At 47.3% G+C, this 24,869-nt stretch overlaps 1 protein-coding gene across 2 annotated transcripts in view; it reads right to left on the reverse strand.

Moving 5' to 3' along the window:
* RGMB (repulsive guidance molecule BMP co-receptor b) overlaps positions 1–20,625 on the reverse strand; it is a 28,912-nt gene extending 8,287 nt beyond the window's left edge. The window contains exons 1-5 of one of the 2 annotated variants that reach the window (XM_043464582.1): positions 20,447–20,625; positions 20,049–20,283; positions 18,946–19,021; positions 14,992–15,275; positions 9,338–9,846 (exon numbers count right to left, since the gene is read on the reverse strand). In XM_043464582.1, coding sequence (XP_043320517.1) covers positions 9,338–9,846; positions 14,992–15,275; positions 18,946–18,950 — 798 coding nt within the window. In that variant the 5' untranslated portion in view covers positions 18,951–19,021; positions 20,049–20,283; positions 20,447–20,625. Of the gene's footprint in view, positions 1–9,337; positions 9,847–14,991; positions 15,276–18,945; positions 19,022–19,118; positions 19,274–20,048; positions 20,284–20,446 lie in introns of those variants that run through there. The other variant, XM_043464581.1, reaches the window with a different exon arrangement.
* Positions 20,626–24,869: the final 4,244 nt, after the last annotated feature.

Here is a 24,869-nt window from a genome sequence, read left to right on the forward strand (position 1 = left end):
AACAAATGTAACTTTACCACTGCAACTCAGCCTAGCATCAGCTATCTACCTACAGGAAGTCTGAACTCAACATCTACAAAAGCACAGTTTAAGTCATTTCACTGGGCCAGGCCAAGATAGCTAACAGAAAGACAGCCGTATGTGTGTTTCAGAGGAGGGTGGCAGAAGAAATTTCCCTCTAGACTCCTTTTCGGGCTTGAATGAGACTACAAAAATCTATAAGCTCCTAAAGATACCCAAGTAGGTTTCTCTGTCCTCTTGAGTTTCTTTCCATCAAGCTCTGCTGTAGCAGGACTCACAGGATTCCAGAGACACAGAATGGATCAGACTTATTTATTCTTCAGGGCTGCCCTAGGTAATACATGAAGGAACAAGGGCTGCCTTGGCTGCTGGAGGGTTCTTGGCAGCAGCTGGAGAAAAGAAGAAACCCAACCAGAGGAGAAGGACACCCACGGCTGAGGCTGCTAGGGTGGTCCAGGGGGGAAGCATTAAGCTCGGTGGCTGGAAAAAGCATGAGACAGAGAGAGAGAGAGAGAGAGAGAGAGAGAGAGAGAGAGAGAGAAGCAGGCCCAGGAATGATACATAAAAGCGACAGGCAAAAAAAAAAAAAAATGTCGACATCCAAAGAGCAATTTTTGTACACTTAAAACAAGGAAGACTGGAGACATAAATAGGCTCAGAGGCAGGGAAATGGGCCAGCTTCCTTGTGCAGACCAGAGGCACGAGGTGCTGAGTTTACAGGCAGGAGGGGAGGCCTGGGGTGCCTTGGCCGACCCGGCGCCTGGGATGCCTTGGCCGACCCGGCACCTGGAGAACTCCAGAGGGACCTTCTTGCTTGTGCCTGGTCTCTGCACTGTGAGGAGGCCTCGCTAGACTTCTAGATGGGAAGTCAGGCGCGTGGGGACAGTTTTCCAGGCCGAGGCTGCCGCTATGCTTTGGAAAAGTGAAAGTGAAGTTGCTCAGTCGTGTCCGACTCTTTGTGACTGTAGCCTACCAGGCTTCTCCAGCCATGGGATTTTCCAGGCAAGAATACTGGAGTGGGTTGCCATTTCCTTCTCCAGAGGATCTTCCCAACCCAGGGATCGAACCCAGGTCTCCCATATTGCAGGCAGACGCTTTACCCTCTGAGCCACCAGGGAAGCCGCTGTGCTTCGGACCAGAGGCTAAAAATACTACAGTCACTCAGGGGCAGGAATCTGTCCTGGCAGGTCTGGCTTTCTGGGATCCCCCTCCTAAGGGGGTGGAGGGTGCGGACACACAGATCCCCAGGCTTTCATAGCACCTTGGGTGAACGCTCTGGGCCAAGGTTCAGCACAGCTGTTTCCCAAACCTATGGGGATTATCAGGAAATCACAGCCCCTTTGATCGTATTTCAGTTTGAGGAGGTGATTTCAAAAGCAAAAGGGCTTAGAGGTCTCACAATGCACTCACATTCTGTCACTTCCAAGTTCAGTTTCAGGTTCCCAGGGCTATTTAAAAAAAAAAAAGGCAAAGCCCACTCAGGAACAAGGTGGTTAGAGGTGGTGACCATATATTCCAAGAAGCCAGTTAACTGGAAAGTTCCAAAACAATATCCTTCTGTCTTCATTTTCCTGAGGCAGGGAGTGGGGAAGGCATGGACCCCACATAAACACACATGTGTGCTTGTGTGTGTACTCACACCTCTAAAAGGAAAGAGCAAACACTGACACCCTTTTCAGGGGCCCACGTAGAGCAGATGAGAAGTTAGCCTTTAAATGCTGGCACATTAATCCTATCCGCAGTGTGCAGAAGTCAGCTCCAGCAGTGAGACAACCTCACCAACAGGAGCTAAGGTTCTTTGGGCTCCGGCTCTTAAAATAACCAGCTCATGAGCTCCTCTCTCCACAGACCCAATTTCATCTGAAGTTCTTTCTAGACCCAACAGCAACGGGCTTTCACTGCAAGACTCCCCCGTGAAATTCTGCATCTTCGATGTAGGCTGCCGCTCTTGTTATACTCAGAACAAGCGGAGCAGCTTAAGAAGTCCTGAAGTTACCCCACCCAGGAGAACACCACATCCAAACCAGTGGAAGAGCAAGTTCTAAGTGCAGTCAAAACAAATAAAGACGAAACGGGTAAGGTAGCAGCTTCCATTGTTCGCCACTGTAGGTATGACTTTTTACATGCCACATTCCGTAGGGGCAGAAACTGTTTGGTTAGCATTAATTGAAGCCAACAGCAAAAAAAGAAAAAAGTTACCAACCATCCAATGTTTCCTGCTTGCCCCTTCCTCTCAAAATGTTGACTCAAAGAAAATTTAACAGGGCAGAGAGAGACATTTGGAAATGTGACAGAAAAACAAGTTCTAACTCTCAGCTGTGTATCAGACTTGGCTGGGTGCCTCTGGTTCAAACTATGGAGGAGGGTGGGTTTGTTTTAAAGCAGCAGAGGCCCAGAGCACCCGCAGGGAATTCTGGCTGGCTCAGGCAGACGCTGGGCTACTGCCACTTACACCCGGGGCATCCTGAGGGTCCTTTCCATCCTTCCAAACCACATCTGGGAAGGAGACGCTGGCACAGACAGGGATTCGAAGTAGACAACTGACAAGGTACACAGAGACAAATTTCATACATTTTTAGGCAGTTTTCACTGACATCTTATATGTTTCTTCCTTCCAGGGAACAGAAAAAAGATAGAAGCCTAGTTATGCAGAGTACATGTGACTTGTATGGACAAAATGAAGGCAGATCTTGTTTGGAAAAGTACGGCCTCAAGAATAACCAAGGTAGGCCTGTTTTCATCCCACAAAATGATCTTTCACATTACAGATACATCATGGAGCTAAGAATGTCTCCCCCTTTTCTTCTGCTTCCTCTGCCCAAACCCACTTTCACCTGCAGGTAGTCTGCTGAAACTCTATGAAGCGAAGTTGAATAGTTTCTGGGCTAAGACCTTAAAATCCAGTACAAACCAGGGCTATGCAGGAAACAGCAAGGCCCAACAGGAATACTACCACCTGGAACAACTACAGCTGATTTCTGTTCTTCTAGGAACTATTCTTTTAATATTGTCTCTACAATAAAGAAATTCAGGGAGGATAAGGATTATCCAAGACATGAGTCTTAAAGATGAGACAGAACCCTGAAAAATCAACTTAACTAAGAACTGGTGATTCTGATGGTCAACTACCCTAGCAAGCTTTTGGGTATTAAAGATCAACTACCTTTCAATAACAGCAACCAGGGTTCCAGACCCTGCTAGGGTATCTCAGAGGAGTGAGGAAATCTGGGTGTAGGTGAGGGTACACTTTGACGGCAGGAGGTGAAAAGGGAGACGGGACCAAGTCCTAGGAGTAAGAACACTGACCTGAGATGGTGGCCAGTGGGCAGTGTTATGGCCGAGGTACAGCGGCCCATCTCTCCGGCCCAACCTCCTGGTCCTGACCCCCCGAGGCAACTTGCAGCACTTGGAGCCAGCCTATAAGGTGGGCCCCCAATGTTCTGAAAAGAAACCCTAAAAACAGCCCCCCCGCCCCCCGCCACAAACCCCAAAATTCTCCATGACATGAAGGCAGCAAAGTTTAGTTATGGGCTTAGACTAAGGCCGAGACTACATTTACCTTGGCACCTCCCAGACACGATAGGTCCTTCAATGCTTGGGGTTTCCAATGCAACACTAAATAGTACATTTTATCAGAGAAATGAGCACAGTATGCTGCACAGGGAGCTATACAACTGCAAACTTCTTTCCCATCTGTTCCGCAATATATCTCAACAGTATATCTTAATATATCTTGCAACTTTTTTTTTTAAACATTTCTGCAAAACAAGGAGGGCCAGGATGAGATGCAAAACTTAAAGATGGCAAGAGTTATCTGTATTAACAGATAATCATAACAAATCAGATAATACATAATCAAAAACATAATCAAATCAGATTTTAAGGGTTAGTTACAATGAATCTGCAAGGAAACTTGTGCGCTCCCAGAAGGAATCTATATTCTCAAAAACAGTGTATTGCCTCTATAACAGTGTTGCATGCAAGCACAGTGTCCATGTATTCAAAACCTAATTCTGTACACAAGAGGATGAGGCATCTTCCTTAGTGGACAAAAAAAAGAATGATCACCACTGTGCAGCTCACAGAGTCTCCATAAAGATACTAAAAACATAACTGGTTACAAAAACTTAGCTACAAAAAAAATCCACTAGGCTTAGGGTCAAAAGAGGACAGATTCCCAAAGCCTGATCCAGAGATATGCCTAAAAAAAGCCGATCACTGGAAGGCTCTGCAACAGAGGCACGTCTGGCTCCGACTTTATAACCAACAGAGAATGACCCAGAACATTGGTTTATGTGCCCACACTCTCCTGCTGAACAGGGCATGCTTAGGGGCATCAAAAGCAGGAGAGGCCCCAACTCCTGCTCTAGGACCCTACAAGGGAAGGGCATTTCATCACCAGGGAACACTGTGGGCAGCAAGCAAGAATGGAGCCCAGGAACTCAAGCCTTCCTGTATCTCCAGTATCATCAGCCAGCGGCGATTTCCAGGAAAATGTCCCAGCAAGTAGCCAGAACTCCAGAAGTACAGATATTTATGGACTTTGAAAGATAGGCTCTCTTCTCGTGCTCTGGATAGCACAGAGCCCTGCTGCCCGTGGGTTACTGTAGCTGGGGGCTCATGGCAGCAGCAAGGACATACGAAGCACCTGAGTGTCCGCTCACCTGGCCTGGTCAAGCAGAAGGAACACGCCTCCTCCCCAAACCAAACTGCCTGAAGGTAAACCACCTTCTCTCACTAAAGGATGAAGTACAGAAAGATCTGAAGACCTATGAAGGATGGGCTGTCATCTCAATCTCCCTTCCTACTTATAATTTTGTTTCCCTGACTTTGAAGAATAGGATAAGCAAGCTAGAATGTTGAGAAAGGACATGATTACATTGAAACAAAAGGTTTGAAAAACAAAGCAAAAGTACACAAATTATTTGTACAAAATAATTGTTAGAAGTATTGCCACTGTTTGTTGGTTTAGTTGCTCAGTCCTGTCCAACTCTTGCGACCCCACGGACTGTAGCCCGCCAGGCTCCTCTGTCCATGGGATTTTCCGGGCAACAGTACTGGAGTGGGTTGCCATTTCCTTCTCCAGGGGATCTTCCCGACCCAGGGATCGAAGCCTGGTCTCCTGCACTGCAGGCAGATTCTTTACCAACTGAGCTACGAGAGAAGACCATTGTTTAGATTTGTAATAAATGCATCCTTGAAATTTTTGGGAAAAGGAAATCATTTTAAAAGTACCTGAAAGATTGGAGATTTTCATACATGTTACTAGAACTCCATTTGTGAAGTGCACAATCTTTTTATGAAACAATTCACACCAAAAGTGCCTTCTGCAATCATGGGCATCTACAATTCCTTCTTAGATCCACATAAACAGGGATACCTAAATACACAACATGAAGTGGAGACTGAGGGGCAGGCAAAGAGAACGTGGAAGAGAACGGACACTGCCCAGCATCCTCTACAGATGATCTGGTTATTTTTCTGAGGCCCAGGAGAGAAAACAGCTCTGTATCCCCTGGAGCCCCAAACACAAGCAGTGTTCCTTCCCACAGAGCCAACCCTGCCCGTTCTCAGCCCGTCCCCTCTCCTGTCTTCTGCAGAGCATCTGCAGGCCTGAAGCCGCCCGCCTCTCGCAGCCAAAGGTGGGGAAGGCGGCCCAGAGGGGACACGGATCTCAGCAGAGGTGTGTGCAGGTGTGCCAAGGAGCCCTGGCCGCCCCCGGGGTGGGGAGGGGGGAGGAACAGCCCCAGTGCCCCCTATAGGAACACATCGAGCTAGCCAGGTGGCCGAGCCCACAGACTGCGGGGAAGGCAGGGAACCGGACAGGCTGGCGCTGGGCATGGCCCGGAGCCTCAGCCCTGAGAAGGCATACCTGTGCACACAGGAGCGGGGAGAGGACGTGGACCAGGGGGATGAGGCCACACTGTCAAGCACTGCAGGCCTGGCCAAGGAAGGCTTAGCCAGCAGGAGGAGGAGGGATGACAGAGGATGAGATGGCTGGATGGCATCACCGACTCAATGGACATGAGTTTGAGTAAACTCCGGGAGTTGATGATGGACAGGGAGGCCTGGCATGCTGCAGTCCATGGGGCCGCAAAGAGTCGGACACAACTGAGTGACTGAACTGAGCAGAGATGACTTCGTTTTCCTTCCCTCTGTTGTTTAGATTTCTTTCCCCTCTAAGCTTTGTCTTTCCGTGATGAAGGAAACCTGGGTGTTCAGGGGGCAGGCAGAACTCACAAAGACAGCCTTGAAGATGATGGCCTGCTCAAGAAGCCCACGGCCCCAGGACTGAGTTGTCTGAGCAGAATACCTGAGTCCAGTGCTTTACTTGAGTGCTGAGGGTGGTGGGATGATAAACACCCTTACCCGATCCTACTCTGGCTTAGATACGACAGTTTTAGCATCACATTTTTTTCATGGCTTGTGTGTGTGTGTGTGTGTGTGTGTGTGTGTGTGTGTGTGTTAGCCACTCAGTCGTGTCTGACTCTATGGGACCCCAGGGACAGTAACCCACCAGGATTCTCCAGGCGTGAATACTGGAGTGGATTGTTTTCATTGCTTAGAAATTTTTTAAAACTTTTATCTTGGTCCTGGGTACAGCAAAAGGAATTGCAGTGCATGATTTTAGGTCTTTGTTTGGTTTCACCAGCAAAGGTCATATGAACATGGAGAGAGGCCCTCAAACAGTAACCTTCACATGCTTTTGGGGGGTGTTGGAGAGAGTTACAAAAAGAGACAAGAAAAAAACAAGAAACAAGCACTGGAGGTCACGAAGCCATGGAGTAATTTGTTGCTGAATAGCATGGCCACCAGATGTGGGGAATACTTCCCCATAGGCAATTAAAGACCAAACATTCTCCTTGTCTGCTTGAATTTACGTTAAAAGATAGAAAACTTTTTCCTCTCTCTTTTCTGGAAAGGGTAAAACCTTTGATCCTCACCAAAGTGAGGGAGAAAGCAAATTGCACTTATGTATTTACTAAAAGCTATGATAGGTTCAACCACAACTAAAATAGAATGATCTAAAGTACTTCAGTGTCAACTGTCGCATTCATATACTATGAATACTCATAAGGCAACCAGCTATCCCCAGGTATTTTCAACATGACCAGTAAAAAGTACAGAATTTTGAAAGGCCGAACACCAAATCAGAGTGACATGTGACTGGATAGAAGGCCTGGAAAATAAACCTCTGGGCTTGTGAAAAGAAACAACACAGCTGACCCCTGAGCAACAGGGGAGTTAGGGGCAATGAGCCCTGTGCAGTTGAAAATCCACATAGAACGTTAGAGCTAGCCTTCTATATCCAGAGTTCTGTACCCAAGGATTCACCCAGCCAGGGATCATGTAGTACTGTAGTATTTACTACTGAAAAAAATCCACATATGTGGACTGGCTGGGTTCAAACCCATGTTGTCCAAGGGTCAACTATATTTTCCCATGCACATAGCACTTATTAATCTCAAAAGTATCATGTGAAGGCTATCCTTCCAAGACCTCAATTATCTGCACAAGTGATGATTTTGTGCATTTTCAATGGAATTGCCTTCTTGAATTTTCAGTGTCATGTCTTTTCAAAAACTATTCCCAGGTTTTATTCCCTTTGAGTCTGCAATGATGAAATGTTGCTCACTGCTTGTCTTATGACTTTGCAACTATTAACTTCATAACATATAGCAAATACATAGTGTAGTATACAGACAGGAAAAACTATCTGTACACTTACAAAAACCAGAGGAAGAAAAGTTTATTTGAGATATAAGATTTGGAAAGGCAAGCTTGGGTTTCATTGGGAATTGAAGTGTAAATAGTTTTAAGTTCCCCTAAGATGTCTAGACCAATGTATAGTCTCCTTTGTTCAGGGCGATGACTTCTAATCTTAGATTTGTGACACCCTGGGGTGTCTCCATACATCCTCTGGAAACGCGCTAGAATTCCCTCCACAAAAATGCTAAGTAAAATAATTTAAATTCACTTAAAAACTATGCTACATATGTTTGGAGGCAAGGCCGGATGTCCTGGAATCAAGAGAACAGTCGTTAAGTATTATAAAAGCGTGCTAGCTGTCAATTACATTTTAGTCTAAACCAACTGATGAAGAGGTACAATAAACAAATGAAATCACACAAGATAAGGAAACCTGTATGTGTGATTTTATAGTTGGAGGAGACAGCGAAGGAGCTGGTTCTTGTTGTTACACTTTTTAAAAAAGTAGAAAGATTTTTAAAAATTTGTTTGTTTATGGGTCTGCCTTGCTACCTGCAGGCCTTCTCCAGCTGCCCAGGGTTGGGGGGGCTATTCTCCAGTTGTGGGGTGCAGGCTTCTCATTGCAGTGGCTTCTTGTGTTGCGGGACACAGGCTCAAGAGCTCTGACTCAGGAGCTGTGGTGAGTGGGCTCAGCAGTCTGGAGGCATGTGGGATCTTCCTGGACCAGGGATTGAACCTGTGTCCCCCGCACTGGAAGGCGGATGCTTCTTCACCACTGAGCCACCGGGGAAGCCCCTGGGACACCATGTTTCTGGAAAACCCTTCTGGACCTCTTTGTTTACTAACGCCTGAATCAGCTTGGCCTGACAACTGGAAACCCAGTCACAGCTCCTCGCCACCTGTTTGCACTAAGGCTCTGGGGCCTTAACATTGGCTTCGAGGATCTCTCTTCATCAGTTTCTTTAAAACGAACAAACAAATAAACACCAACCACAGGCAATGGCAGCTAGACACGGTAAGCTTAATTTTGACAGTTTTCCCCTCTGGTTGACTTAAATTTTATCCTGAGGTTACACGGAATTAGGTATTACTGCTCTGCAAAATCCACTTCTTAACTTCCCTGGTCACCACGTTTTTACGATAGCTTCCAAGTTTCCAATAAGATTTCCTGATGCGTTGCTCTCTTAGACTTCACAGCGTTCTTTATTCAGAACACCCACTGCAGTTGTCTGACAAATCTGAACGTGGATTTCTTCAAGAGCCACACACATCTGCACTCAAAAATGACATCACTGGAAAAAAAATAACTTTTTTTTTTTTCATTAAACTGGCCTGCCTTTTCCCTAGAGAACCCAACTTCACTGTTTCCTTTTTATTTTTCATATCATTGCCTATTTAAACTTAGACCCACAAGAATTCCAGTGAGAAATTTTTTTTTTTTTTACCAAGTAATTTTCATTTAATCCTTCATCCACCTTGTGTGCCGAGCTGACCAACAGAAGTTCCTTTTAAACAAGGTCTGTTGAATCATGCTTCAACAGTCGTCTGAAGAATCAAACATCTGAAAGTTACAGAAGAAAAGAAGAAGAAGAAAAAGTACACTTGCCTTATTTGTCGCAGTAGCACTGGATCCGGGGACCACGGGCACATTCGTCACTTGAACCGAAAGATAATTATTGTCTATGAGTGGCCAAGCCCCTTCCACTTTGCATGTCTGGAAGTGATCCTTGAAAGTTCTAAGGTGAGGGTCTCCGAACAAGCCACAGAAAAGGTAATTGGGAGGGCTCTGGTCCCCGCCCCTGTGTTCCCTGGCTCCCGCGTGGCTGTGATAGTTACAAGGGTCATGGGTCACTTCCGGGTTGGTAGACGACGTGGGTCCATCCTTGGAACAGTTCCTCTGGCTCATGAGGTCGCTGATACCCAACACAGCAGAATGGTAGACTAGGTTACCACGGCAGGCTTTGGAAGTCCGCTGGGTGCAGCCAGCATAGGCCCGCAGAGCCTTGCAGAACTCAGAGTCAAAGCCATCGACGGCGGAGTTCAGGTGCGAAGTCAGGGACACAAAGTCCGTGGTGCATTTCTGGATTCGACACTGGGCCGGCTGCTGGCAGTCACCTAGGAGAAAGAAGGGTAAGACCGACTGTTTTTAAAAGGCTTCACAACTTTCTGAGCTGCGTGAGAAAACGACATTCTCCTCTGGGAACTTGGTTCTATTTCCTATACTCCTATTTTAAGAAGGCCTTCAGAAATAGGGTTGCATTGTGGCTTCTTGGGTGGCTTCTTGGCCTCTCACTGGGAGAACTACTGCAATGCAGATGGTTAACTTAGCAGCTAAAGCAGGGGCCCTGGAGAGTGAACAGGAGTTTAGCCAGGTGTTCTTAGGCTAAACTACAAGGGAACGATAAAGGAAATATTTTATCAACTTTGCTCTTGTTTATAGATTTTGAGAAAGATCCCTTTGCTCTAAGGCCAAGTCAAAGATGGAAACTTTGTTTTGATTTTGAAAATTGCGTAAGTAATTTGCTTGGAAAAGCACTGTCCGTACACAAAACCATGAGTAAAGCCTGTCCACCTCGGGGAGGGGAAACAAATTATAGCGTGATTAGTAAAACACCCTTACCCGATCCTACTCTGGCTACAGGGAAAGAGTATCAGGAAAAAATCCAGGTACTAAGTTATCCTGTCTTTCTTGAGAAATGTTTACCAACAAGTTGCATATAAACTAACACACATAATCCCCTGGTTTCTACAAAGTGTAAATGATCCTTTGAAAAAGTTAAGTGACTGATTTGACCAAGCTAGGTATTCACTATCCCATAACATCAGTCACCCCAGGATTCTAGCTCCTCAACAGTTCACAGTAAAAGTATACTAACTCAAAATGTACACACACTGACAGCGGATCCCAGCAACTATGTTTTTTTCTAGAGACAGAACCAGAGACAGAATTCTTTGAATATATATAAAACTACTTTTCCCCCTTAAATCAACGATTCACATAAACTTAATGATTTAAGCAAAGCTAACATAAAGGAATGAAAAATCATACGATTACTGCCCTACTATTTAAGCAGTAAGTTTTCAAATTATGGTTTACCCCTAACTTCTTGTACAAAAGTTTGCAAAATCTCTCAAAGCACAAGACCCACAGTGAACTGCCAATACTAGGTCAGTGTGTGTACTCATCAGTTTAATGTTGTATTCCTTGAAATGAGAACACCAAAATCATGGAAAAGAAAAACAATGTTCTTTATTGTCCACCTCAAATTTGATAGAAATGAACTGTAACATGTATTTGTGCTACCTGTACATTCTTTATAGGTATCTCAACTATGGAGGAGCCTCAATCTCAAGTCTTAGGTTCCTCATCTGAGAATTAAGTAGGTTGTTCTAAAGTAAATTCTGTGATCTTTTCTAGGCATGAAAATATCCGAGGGGGTCCATCAGTCAGTAAAGTATTATTAAATATGTAATTATTCAAGATTTAGGCATAACAAAACTTCAGGATGATATCAAGATTTAGGACATTATCTGATAAAGACTTAAAACTAACACTAATAATCATCGTAGAAAGATATTTTAGTCTTTTCAGTAGTAAACTGCCTTTCAATGAGTGAAATAGCATGTAATCTTTGTTCTAGGCATCAGCTGGGAAAACAAGGAGTAGAAGATGACAACCTCATAAGACACTTCCCCAACCATTCCTAAGTTTCCAAAACCAAAAAGGGAAAATGTAGTCAAGACTGGATATCTGACTTAACACAAGTAAAAAAGAAGATTAAAATATTTTACTATTTTGGAGCTGTGAATTTACAGCTATTACTTAAAGGCACTAAATAAAAATCACAGATACATCTTTATGCGTGTGGCCTCTTTTTTGTTTTCTCATTCCAAAGTTGACAAAAGCAGCTCTAGTATTTATAGAATTCCTCTCTACAAAGTAGATCAAATCATCTTTCAACTGTTTTTACTCAAAAAGGCAAAAGTGGAAACAAAAAAATAAGACCAGCCAACAACCCCGAAAGTGGCATTAAAGCCATTTTACAGATGGGAAAATCAACACAAAGGGACACCAAAGGCCTTGTCCTGGCTGGACTGTAAACTGCCAGCATGAAGCCCAGCACATAGTGCCTTTCCTCAAATCTCATCTTCATTCTCCCAACAAAATTTCTGATTCTCAAGACAGTACTTTATAGCTTTAGAAAAAAAAAAAAAGACGTCAGGAACAGCAACATCTTTTCTCTTTTTCTTTTAAAATCAGATTCACAGCAAGCAGTAAGCAAGAAAATAAATATATGAGCCAAGGCTCATTCAGTAACGAAGAGCTTTTGGACAATGCATAAATGACAGCACAAGAACTTTCCGCTAAACTTGCAGTGCCTATTCTGTTCTTTTTATGGTCTATAAAATCTAGCCGAGTGTACACTTACTTATAATTATTTCAAATAGTCATAAAAATATCAAAAGTAAGACCAGCAGATGCAACTGTTTAGAAAGGAAAAGCAGAATCTAGACTCCCAGATCCTTTTTTGTTCCCTTCCTCCCTTCCCCATGCCCTTTTTCATAGCAGGTAGGGGCTGATTCCTTTGAGAAATCTCAGACAAAACACAGTTCCTTGGATTCCTATGTTTTGGATGAGGTTTCTAACAGACTTTTTAAATAGAGATGGTGGGATGGAGGAGGGCTACCCAGAGAGAAAGTGCATGTGGGTCAGCAGTTTCAGCCCCATCACAGGCTCCTGTATATAATGACTAATTTGCAGCATACACCCAGAAATACCCAGGCTTCATGAATTTATAATGACAATGCACACTTTGCCTGTAAGAGGCGGTAAAGTAAGCCTCCTGTCAAAATGCCAAGACAATGCAGAGCAGAAACAATTTCAAGGATGCAGCCAAGAAAACCATGAAGTGTATGAGTAAGCAAGGAACTCCCATACTGGATCTCCATTCAGGAAGTGCAGAGGTTTGCTTCAGGAAAAAAAAAAAAAAAGAAAGACTAAAAGTATTCTTTTCATTTCCCAAGGGCAGAATTCAAAATCTGCAGCTACAGATCTATTTTTTTCAAATCATACCATCTATGATGTGATCGTATTTTCATCCCAGTAAATGAAGTTTACTAAAGGATTTGTTAGTCTAGAGCTCTCATGAATGATCCAGACACGAAGACCTCACCATTCAAGGTGGTTTCTGCAATGTCAGGCCTGCATGGGTGAATCTGCAGCCCAATCATCAGATTATAATAAAAGAAATGAGATATGCTGAAATGAATTAAGTGAAACGGAGAGCCATCTGGGGTGTGGAGGCAAATTATAAGGATCCAGGCATAAAACATATGGGGGCCCATCTGTAAAGAGCATGAGGTGAGGCTGGTTGCTCTGAGGAGACACAACCCCTGCATTTCAATAGCACCATTCTTCAAAGAAATCTCTCAAAAGGAGCCCTCTTTCCTAAAACCAGATTAATTGCTTCATTCCAACAAGCTATCCACAGATATCACTCACCACAGCAACTCTGGGTAGAATCTAATGGGGACTTCAGTGTGAGCACATTAGGATACAGAGAGGAGTTTCACATTCCAAGTTCTTGAACTAAGGCACCTTAATTTTCTAAACCTTTAAACCAACTTCTTAGGCCTTTCAGAGGCCATAGAAGAAAGCTTCAAGGACCACATTCCAATCCTGTTACAGGACCCTGTGGCAACTAAAGGAAGCAATATCCAAGCAGTCAAGAGGGTCACAGTCCTGCCCACCAGCTCAATTTCCATTTCAAGAAATCTACACTTTGACACTATGGGCACTTTTTTTTTTGTTTTTAATTTTTTTCACACAAAACACTCCTGAATATATTTTTTGACACGTCATAAAGTTTTCCATGCAACCGTGAGCAGACTGACTTTACTAAGGTTCTAAAATCACGAATTAAAAACCCTCATCATTGTAAAACTTGCTATTTACACTCTCTATTAAGACTTCAGTCTGTTTCCACAAGTGACAGTGTTAAAATGCAGCTGTTACATCACAATGCAAAGTTACGCAAAACTAAATTTAGTCATCTGCTCAAATGTCACATTTTTTCCCCATTACTTAAAAGACCTCCCGGATTTTTAACACCGCTGGTATGACTTAATAAATAAATAAAAATTAACTCTGGCACAGTTGGGTGGCATTACAGTTCAGTATTCTCCAGATCAGAGGGTTGTGATTGCTGCCCCACAAATACAGGACAAAAAGATCTCAAAGGATAACCTATCTAATGCTCTAGGTGCTCTCAAACTAAAAGATAAATTGTCTTTTTCAATTTGGCATTGAAAAAACTTTTTGTCTAGATATGCTCCTAGGGATGGTACTTATTTGTAAAGGGCGTTCTAGACGTTTTCCCCCCAGATTTCTTGAGCTATAACTGACATATATCTTTGTGTTAATTAAAAGACCTTAAAAAGAAAAACAGGCAATACACGCTGGAAGGCTCATCGTCGCTAAGACGAAAAGGTTTTACTTCGCTAAGAACAGATTCCTCACTGCTGCTTCCACCAAGGAGGTTCCCAAAGGCAAGAGATCGGTTACTCTCCTGGGAACTCCTCAAAACACGCGGCTAGCCACAAAGCACGAAGTTTTTCCAAAGAGAGGGTGAAAGCTGAAATTAAAAGAGGCTTTCGCAAATATGAAAGCGATCCCAGTTTAAAGAAGTCCTTAAGTGACTTCGAGATGAACCCCCAGGTTTTCAAACGGGTAGAATTATCTTCCCATCGGGTGCCATTTCTTCGCCTCGACGCCACCCCCAACTCCAGGGCAGCAGCAGCAACCAGGCTCCTCGTCTCCCCAACCTAGGAGGCGAAGGCGGCGGCGGAAACCTGATCCCAGCCTGACTTTCAGTAAAACACCCTTGCAGAGAGCAATAAGGCATCCGAAACGTTGGTCTCGGGAGCGCAGCCCCCCGCCCGCGCGCTACATCTTTGATAAGTGGCTGCGGGAGGAGAGATCCATCCAGGGTCCGAGCAGAAGGCGGGGACTGCGGGGACGGCGGGCGGGAGGCAGGGCGAGAGGCCGCTCCCGTGTGCCCCGGGCGCGCCGCTCGGTCGGCGGGTGTGTTCCTGCGCCGCGCCGCCAGCCCGGCCACGGTGCGGGTCAGGAGCTGCGGAGGCCTTTCCCGCTCCGGCCAGCGCCTTCTGCCCCCCGGGGGTGGGGGGATCGGGGAACCCAGCCACCCCCCAACCCTAGAGGCGGCTCCCACCCGCCCCGCGCGCGCGTGCCCCCCGTACCTGCAGGAAGCAGCCCGAGGCTGAGCAGCAACAGCAGCAGCGCCAGGGGCGGCGGGCCGAGCCCCGGGCGGCGGCGGGGGCGGCGGCGCGGCTCAGCCCCGGCTGCAGCGGCTGCGGAGGCTGGGGCGGCGGCGGCGCAGGAGGGCGATGCTGCTCTCAAGCCCATGCCCGTCCATGCAGCTCTCGTGGGCTCCGGCGAGGGCGGCGGCGAGGGCGCCGTGGCGGGTCCCGGGCCGGGGCGGCGGCATGGGCCGGAGGGCGCGCCCCGCTTCCTCTTCTTCCTCCTTCAGCCCCGCGTCGGACGCGGGCCGCCGCCGCCGCCGCCGCAGGAGCAGCAGAAGCGAGCCGGGTGCCGCGGGCGGAGCGCGTCGGCGGCGTCGGCCGCGGGGAGCGGAGGCATCGTGGCGGCCGGAGTCGGCGGGCCGGCGGAGGACGGGCGGGGAGGGCGGAGGGCGGGGAAGGAAAAGACACAAAGACAGTGAGCGAGTGCGAAGCCCTGCCGGCAGCGCGCGCGCGGGGCGTCCCCGGGCCAGCGTGGGCTCGGCGGGCGCGGAAACGCACCGGACGGAGCCCCGAGCGGCGGCCCGCAGCCGCCGGCGGCCCCGATCGCTCTGTGCCGCCGGGCCCCCCGCGCTCGATCAATCTCAGCCCCGCACTGCCGCCCCGCCCCTCCCGAAGCCCCACCAATCCGCGCCGGCCCCGCCCCGCCCCGCCCCGCCCACCCTAACCCCATTGGCCGAGAGGCGGGCCCTCTGGACTCAGACGGTCACTCATAGGGCCCCAAGCGCCCGCCCCGCCCCGGCCCCGCCCCTCCAGGGCCCCGCCCCCTGCTCCCAGCCTCCCCGGGGTGATTCGAGTTCCGCGTCCAGCCTGCCGCCAGTCGGGTCGGCGGCGCTGCGGCCCAGCCTCCCTGCTGCTGGTTGCGGCCTCCGCGCTCCCCTCCACCCTCTCCTGCAATGTACTGTCGCCCCGCGCCCAGTGGAGACGGGCGACTGCAGCTCCGTCGTTACAAAGGAGCCGGCCTTTGGCCTCTCCGAGGAGGAAAGTGATCGGGTTCGACGTCCCTCTCCGTAACGCATTTATTTAGATCACCGCTCCCCGACCCTGTCCCTGCCCTATGGCCCTGGCTCCTCGGAGGAAACGGGCGCGTTTATGCCTAGCGCCCGGCGGCAGGTCCCTTCGAGGCCAATCGCATCTGCTGAGCCGCCTTCTGAGCCCGCTGCGGACTTTTCTTTTTAAGTAAGTTCTTCAGTTCAGTCGCTCAGTCGTGACCGACTCTTTGCCACTCCATGGACCGCAGCATGCCAGGCCTCCCTGTCCATCACTAGCTCCCGGAGTTTACTCAAACCCATGTCCATCGAGTCGGTGATGCTATCCAACCATCTCATCCTCTGTCGGCCGTTCTCCTCCCGCCTTCAATCTTTCTCAGCATCAGGGTCTTTCCAAATTGAGTCTTTTTTTTTTTTTTTTTAGTAAAGTCAACGCCTTCTGAACTCATTCGGGACTTTCGGTAAAGCCAGTCGCTTTGGAAATGCGAATGTGACCCGCGGTCCAGAACGAATCGGATGGCCTGGGAAGGTAGCCGCCAGCTCCCTGGTGGGGTTCGCGGGCAGCTGTGAGAGGCTCTGGTGTTCCTGTCACTCTGACATTTTTCCCTTCCTGAAAGCAGTTGGGGAGGGGGGGCTGAGAGTAGGGGGAACGTCTACGTGTTCTGTTACACTGTAGTTAGATTCATGAGGATAGTGAGTTTTTAATGCAGTGTAATTTTATACCATGATCTGTTGTTGCTCCGTGGCTTTTCCACAAATGTTCATCGTCTATTAGCAAATTAATTCAATAGCAGTTCCGTTTCTACTTTTGCGATGGGATGGTTCCAAAAATGAGAGGGAAACCAATTGCTGGCGGGAAAAGAGGCTTCCAGAGATACAGCAAAGCATGTTTTATGAAGTCGATGATAGGTTACAATTTGTTATCAGCAGGTGTGAAGTGGTATCTAATCTCAAGAATGGCCTCAAAGGCCAGGAACCACTTCATACTGTCCTCGTCTTTGCCTTTCTCCAACAGTCTAGTGTTCTTGCCTGGAGAATCCCCTACACAGAGGAGCCTGGCGGGGCTACAGGCCGTAGGGTCGCAAAGAGCCCAACACGACCGAGCGACTTCGCGCAGCAGCACCGCAAACGGCAATGGGCTGCCGTTTTAAATTCACTTATATCCAAGTCGAAGTCTGCAACTCTACCTGCTACATTACTCAGAATCCCTAATTTAGGAATTTTCGTATCAACCACGGACATGTTAGTATTCCACATGTTAAAAAGTGCCAATCAATGGACCAGGAAAATTGAGGGCAAACTTTCCATCGCTCCAGCTTACTCATTACACACGTTCTGAATTATACAAACCACTAGCTCCGTAATGAAGGATGCCTATCTATTTTTACTGCAACTTTTCATTACTTAGTTATTACATACTGTGATGACTCAAGTGGTAAACACACCTTTCACTGCCCACGATATAACCCAAGTCTTGTGTGTATCCATAATATGCTTAACAGTAGCTTCAGAGTTGCCTGGAGAAATGACTTTTGGGGGGGGGGGGTAGTTATGCGATATGATTTTTAGGTGATACTGTGAAGTAAATACTGTTAAGCCCCAAATTGATTTTCTTGCAATTACTACATATTACTAATGAAATCAAGTCAATGAAACCCTGGTAAACCTCTTTTTCAAAGTAATCAATGTAAACAGCATCTTTCAAAGCATTTTGCTAACAAAGACTAATAGTAAGATGTTTCCTCTTCCTTAACCCAAGATTTAGTTCGACTCCTATGAAAGAAGAATCCCACTTTATTGGCCATACTTTAAAACATGTAACCAAGAGTTAAGGGTCAAATTCAGTTTAGTATGAGTTTAGTTTGAGTTCAGGAGTTTTTTCACTCCTGATTTTCTATAATTTTCCTCCGTTTCCTCTTCTCCCTTATATCCTGTTCCTCAAGTACATGGTTGCTCTAGATTTTACCAACAGAGGGCACCCCCGAGTCACTGCACGTCCTAGCGTCCTGAAATGAAACTATTGTTCCTTAGAGGAAAAACTTCATTTCTTTTGAGGCGCTTTATTGCTCCTCTGTTGTAAACGTTTGACAAGCCCAAGATTTATACGCCTAAGAATTCACTTTTTATTGCTGCATAAGTGTTCAGCATGTTAGAGGAAAATGTTAATTTTCACAATTAAACCGCAAGGTGGTTCCTATTTTCAGGACATTAAGGTTAGTTGACACATTCGCCGGGTACATTCGGACTGTTAACAAGATCCCAAGTCAGCTTGGGAAGCAAGAGCGTGGTGAACGGTCAATTATAGCGAACCCACTTCCCCAGCTAGTATGCCACAAGTTAAGGAGTCTTAAGACTCTACAAAGAAAAATCTGGAGAGGGAGCTAGAACACAAACATAAAATCGATGACTTATAAAAGTTTTATATTTTAATATAAAAGAAAACCGTGACGTGACAGCTTGCACAACTCAAACAAATCCACCCTGTGTCTTGCCCCTTGTATTCTTTCTTCCTTCCTCTTTGTTTTCAGGAAGAAAAGAGGAAAGCAGAACAGTACAATTAGGGGACACAGGAAAGCATCCCACAGTATGCAGGTGCCAAATGGGTAGAAATAAAACACATGCCAGCAACATTAATGGATTCTAAACAGACGTGGTTTCTTTTCGTGAACCTTTACATGATGTCTAACCCCTGTTAATACCCAGAATCTCCATTTGCAGAGATCTACCAGGACCCTCTTCTAACAGACCACCCCGGGGCAGAGGAGCCAGGAATCAGACCCAGGGCTGCGATGTGTGCCACCCATTTTCGAGGAAAGATTCCCCGCTGTTCTTCCCCGGCAAAGCCGGGGAGAAGCAGCCCGGAGCCCTACGGCCCGGCGGCTAGCGGCTTGTGTATGGTACTTACATCATTCTTAACCCTTCCGCTCCTGGAGGGGGCTTGGCGGGATCGGGGGACCCCTGAGCTCCGGAACACGCAGCACCTGGGTGTGACAGAGGAGTTCCAGGGCCGGGGGTGAGCGCTGCGCCCCCGGAAGGAGAGGGCCCGGGGCGTGCGTGGGGCTCATCACCCGCTCGTACCCGACTGGCCCCCGCGATCCCTGCGGGCTCAGCCGCGGCTCGCGCTGCTCAGAGCGGCAGGTGCAAAAAGCATTTGGGAGTCGCTTGCCAGCGCGCGGAGGTAATGCGCTTCCTGTCCATTTATCTCAGGAAACCAGCGCAGCCTTCCCTTCCAAACAGAATTAACCTCTCATTAGCCAGCCACTCATTCCCGAGAAGGCCTTAAAAGCTTTACCAGCTCGCTAATGTATTTAGGCTTTTCTTCCAGGCAAACGCAGCCGCTACCGCGACTGCCATCAGCCCCTGGGGGGTGGGGGGGGGGGCGTTCCTCTGGGCTCCCCTGGGAGCCAACCGCTTACCTTCTCCGCCCCCCCTCCCCACCCCACCCAGCTTCAAGTCAGGGAAACTCTGGCCAACCCAGATCCCCAGGCTGTAATCAAGGGCAGACCCGACATCGCTGAACCGACTTGCTGCGGGAAACAGCCCCAACAAGTCCCCACTAATTTCGCCAGCGCCCCTCGCATCAAAGCCTCCAGCTCTGCGAGCCTCATAGCACCGGCGAGGGTACCCGGGAAGGAACTTCGACGGCCAGCTGGCCCCGGGTGGTGGGCGCTGACTACCCCTTTGGGGCGCCAGCCCCGTTCTCAGCACTGAGCAAGGTCGGCGTGGGGGGTTGGGGGGGGGTAGTGTTCGCCGGGATCCGGCCGGTCCAGCCGACGCCGGGAGTGGGGAATCCAGTGCGGTTCTAGGTCTGCACGTGGCAAGAAGGGGCTTTTGCAGGGCTGGGCTTTTCTCACCCCGGCTCCCCGCCGCCCCGAGGCGGGCAGATTTATACCACACAGGTGGACGGAGACCTAAACAGAACAGTCCCGGTCGCTGCCTGCCGCTCGCCATCCCCCCCCACCCCGGCCCTCTGGCCCACCGCAAACTTCAACAAAATAAACAACTCACCACAGGCATTCCCTTGTCTGCAGCACGACGCTTGCCAGCTGGGAAAATAAGCCGCAAGCCACGCGGCCGGGGCGCTGAGCGAGGCAGCGCGGCGCCCGCTTCTCTTTCCTTCGTGGGGGCGGCGGGAACCTGGGGGGCGCCGGGGAGGGGGGGCTCGCCCTCCCGGATCCCCGACTGTGAGGGAGCGCCCGGGAAGGCGCTGCGCCCTTGCAGCCGCCGCGATCTCTCCGGCTCCCTAGGGGAGGGGGGCGGGAGGCAAAAAGCCCTTAGCTGCGTCCTTGCTTTCTCCAAGCTGCTGTCTCTTCCCTCCCGTTTAGTTCAGTTCCCTCCCGTTATCAAAGACCAGATCTAGAGGGTCTCCACCCCACCCCTCCACGTCTCCCCCTGCCGGCGCGCACCGGGTCTGGGCAGCGCGGCGGCGGAGGGGCGCGCAGCGGCGGGCCAGGACGCCCAGCCTCCGGGTCCGCTCGCCCGCGTTGCCCCCACCCCGAGTGCGGGCACAAAGAGCCTTTCACGCGGCCAAAGCCACCCTCCTCGCCGGCTGCATTGCCTTTTGCTCCCCGCCCCACCCCCCCCCCCCACCCCCGCACCAACCTATTCCCGGTCGCTGGCTGTGCCAGCTGTCGCCAGGGCAGGGCCGTAGGGAACGTGGGCACGTGGTTCCTACTCTGCGCTTTCCGCACAGACGCTGATGCCCCCCTTTCCACCCCTTTCTTTCGCTGCCCACCAGTGGCGTCTAAATGCCTTCCTCGCTTTCCATACAAGATCTCTGAGTGTCTTCCGAGTATGTCTAAACTGGGGGAGGGGGGCAGTATTGGTCCTCTGGAGTTTCGCTGAAATAAGGAATCCAGCGATCTGTCCTGTCCCTCTAAAAGGGGCTTGAGTTTATAGCTTAGGACAAGCCCAGGACAACGATTTGGGAATCACGAGGGGAGAGAGGGGCTTCCCTGGTAGCACAGTTGGTTAAAGAATCAGCCTGCAATGCCGGAGGCCTGGGTTCGATCCCTGGGTTGGGAAGATTCCGCTGGAGAAGGAAATGGCAACTCACTCCAGTATTCTTGGCCTGGCGGGCTACAGCCCATGGGGTCGCAAAGAGTCGGACACGACTTAGCGACTAAACCACCCCCCCGCCCCACCACCACCAGGGGAGAGACATCTAAGACACAGGTGAGGAAGCGTGTTATAAAGAACAAGCCCAGCCCACGCAATGTTCAAGGGAAGACAGTCCCTTGTGTAAGAGCAGAAGGTGGGATGGCAGCGGGGGGCTAGAGGGAAGGGACTAGCTGACCTTCCAAAGTTGAAAATAAGCATCACGGTTACTCAGCAGTAGCTATGATTATTCTGTGCAATCAAGGCCTGAGACAAGCAGGCTGCTTCTCCTCGTTTGGGCAAATAGTCCAGCGTCTTGACCTAGGCATTTCACCTTCTGCCTCCTTAGAAGTTTCTCCGACCCTCTCTAGCTTTTCTTCGCCTTCTGCAGCCCCGCCTCTGGGGCTGCTCGGTCTGTCGCTAGAGGCAGCGAAGAGCAGGGCAAAGAAGGCGGAGTGGGAATCCAGGGAGCCGGGTCCTTTAGGGACTTTCTGAAGAGGAGTCAGACAACTGGGTCACTATCGGAAAGGTGCGGTTAGGGACAGTGGCCGGGTTCCTTCTGGTTCTGAAATCCTATGATGAGACACGCCCTCTGGCACCCTCTCTGTAGGTTCCTTTTTCGCTTTTGAAGCATTTATCCACTTGGCTTTATCTTCTCCAAGTGCCAATCAAATTGGAAAAAAAAAAAAAAAAAACCCCAAACTGGGGATGTTTCATGATAAACGTTAGATATATTGAAAAATGCTCTTTTTGCTACTGAGAATTAAAAAAAAAAATAATCACCCTCAGCTCCTGGTCCACAGAAACAAGGAATTTTAATGTCCTCACTTTGGAAAGTCACTCCAACAATCAGTAGCGCAGAGCTTTGATTTAAAACCTGAAGGCAAGCCTCCTGTGTTTTTCTTTTCCCTTCCACCAACACAAAGACAAGCTGCCACATAAAATAATGATGAACAAGAGTTCAAAGCAAGCCCAGGGAGCCAGCCCAGAGGACGTTTGCTAATGCAGCCCCAGTCCTTCACCACAACCCCTGCTAAAGCTGGCTTTGGACAGCACATAAATAGTAGGCAGGAGCTGCCAGACCCCTTTCCCTTCACCTCTTTCCATAAATATTGATCAGTGGAACCTGTGTGCTAACTTGTCAGTCATCATGTAAATGCATTAATCAAATCAATACACATAACTTTCCCTTAGCCTCATGGGAAAGCAGGATAGCTTCCCTGGTGGCTCAGAGGGTAAAGCGTCTGCCTGCAGTGCAGGAGACCTGGGTTCGATCCCTGGGTCAGGAAGATCCCCTGGAGAAGGAAATGGCAACCCACTCCAGTACTCTTGCCTGGAAAATCCCATGGACAGAGGAGTCTGGCGGGCTACAGTCCATGGGGTCATAAAGAGTCAGACAGACTGAGCGACTTCACTTTCACTTTCTTTCATGATTCTTTCCAAAATTTTTGATTCACTACTCACTTTGGAATCTTTAGCCTTACTTCTCCCTCTGGACAAACTTGACTGTTTTCTGTGAATCCTTTATGAAAGCAAAACAAAAAAAGGTGAAATTTCATAATGAAGTATTAATTTTTAAACTATAAATCTCTTCTTCAGTTTCAACAAAAGAATTTTACAACTGCTTAGCTTTCATACCAATGCACACTTAAAAATTATAATATTGAAGATAATTCTTAAGTACACTTTCTCTGGGAAATATAAGTTATTGTTTAAACAATAGTGATGGAGGAACATTTTGAGCTTGTCTAATTCTGTTCCTTTCATTTCTATCCATCACACTACCCTCATGACCGTCCCATTCATATATGCTAACAATGGTTATATTTTTAATTAAATACCACACTGTATGTTTCATTAGTAAATGAACATGGTTTATTTCCCATCCACCCCTCCCCATTCTTTATCTTATTTAGTGCTCCATAACTTTTTTCTCTTATTTCATTTTAATCTCTTTTTTCTCATACCAGCCAGAATAAACCAAAGATGGGGATAGAAAAAAGACAGAAAAATAGCTTTCAGTGTTTGACTCAGCGTTTCTCTATTGACTGCAAAGAAATCTTCTAATGATTCAATGTGCATTTGTATCATCCTCTGAATTTCCACTTACGCGTGCTAGAACTTTAGCATTTAAAATGTTCAGCTAATGTACACATTCAGTTCTCCAGCTGTCAAGTTTATAGTTTGTTTACTTTTGATATTTCTAAGTTTGTCCTTTTGTAAATTGAAAGAGTAACCTCAATGATCAAGCACCATATGAATCCAGTTTTCAGATTCTCTTCTTTTCCTTTCCTTTTTTTTTTTTTTCATATATTTTTGGCTGCCCTGGGTCTTTGTTGCCGCACACCAGTTTACCAGCTTCCTCCAGTCGCAGTGAGAGGGGGCTGCTCTTTGTCTTGTCCTTTGTGGACTTCTTACTGTAGTGGCTGCTTCTGTCCTGGGGCATGGGCTCCAGGCCCAGCAGGCTCAGTAGTTGTGGCCCTAGGGCTTTGTTGCTCTGAGGCATGTGGGATCTTCCCGGACCAGGGATCGAACACATGTCCCCTGCATTGGCAAGTGGATTCTTAGCCATGGGACCACCACAGAAGTCCTGTTTCCCTTTGCTTGCATGTGCTGTTGTAATTCTTCTCTAGTTTTGGGTTAATGCTCAGATCTATTTACTCATAAAGTCTGAGAATTATTGTTATTGCTAATAAATCACACTGTTTTAAATATTAGTAATACCAGTAATAAGACTGGTAAGGAATAGAATACTTATATAGTAATGCTGGGAGAAAATGCTACTTTTTATAAGTGATTAATAAAAATATTTTAATTAGTTAAATGTTACTGAAGTTTCTCAAGATCTTTTTTACTTTGCAGGATCAATGTTTAAATTGATTGACATCATAAAGGATCTAAGACCTACGTCTACTCGTAAAAGGGTGAGAATTTGCTTTGCTTTTATCCCCTCCATACAAAGATTCACATGATGGTTCACATGATGGTTGAGGTAAAGAATTCTGGTAAATTATAAATTTTAAAATAAGACCCCTGAACACACAGCTAATGAGCAGAGAAAAAAAAATCCTTCAGAAGATGAAAACTATTACATTCTATCAGCAATGCAAGCCTGATTTTCTGGAGAAACCCTGCAATTCTAAAGTATTCCTAGGAACAGGATTTCCCTAGAGGTTCAGTGACTAAGGCCCTGAACTTTCATAGCAGGGAGTGTGGGTTCAATCCCTGGTTGAGGAACTAACACCCTACATACTTCGAGGAGTGAGCAAAAAAACCCCAAATAAACAGTTTGAAGAGCAATCTAATTAAAAAAATAGAAGTATTCTTATATATGTGCACAAAAAAGTAGATATATAAATGCATTAATAAAGTTAATATTCTTGAACACATATGTGATAAGAAAGCATAGAATGATCTCCTTTAAGTGCTAGGAAAAGATACTACAATTTTTTATGGACTTGCTATTAGAAAAGCTCTTGTCATGAATCTTTCAGCCATTGAGCCTAGTGTGAGATAGTAGAACAAGGAACAGCAGGGACTGACCTTCTCTTTATTGTATTTATAAGTGTTTTTCATTTTTACTCATTATAAACACATGCACATTACATTTTCTAGATTTCCTAATCTGTCCTTTAAATTCTTTTTAAAATTTCACACAATTTTATTTTCCACTTACAGTTACTATAAAATCTTGGCTGTATTCCTCACATTGTACATACAGCCTGTCTTAAC

The sequence above is a fragment of the Cervus canadensis genome, chromosome 4 (assembly GCF_019320065.1).
Source record: "Cervus canadensis isolate Bull #8, Minnesota chromosome 4, ASM1932006v1, whole genome shotgun sequence".
Lineage (NCBI taxonomy): Eukaryota > Metazoa > Chordata > Mammalia > Artiodactyla > Cervidae > Cervus > Cervus canadensis.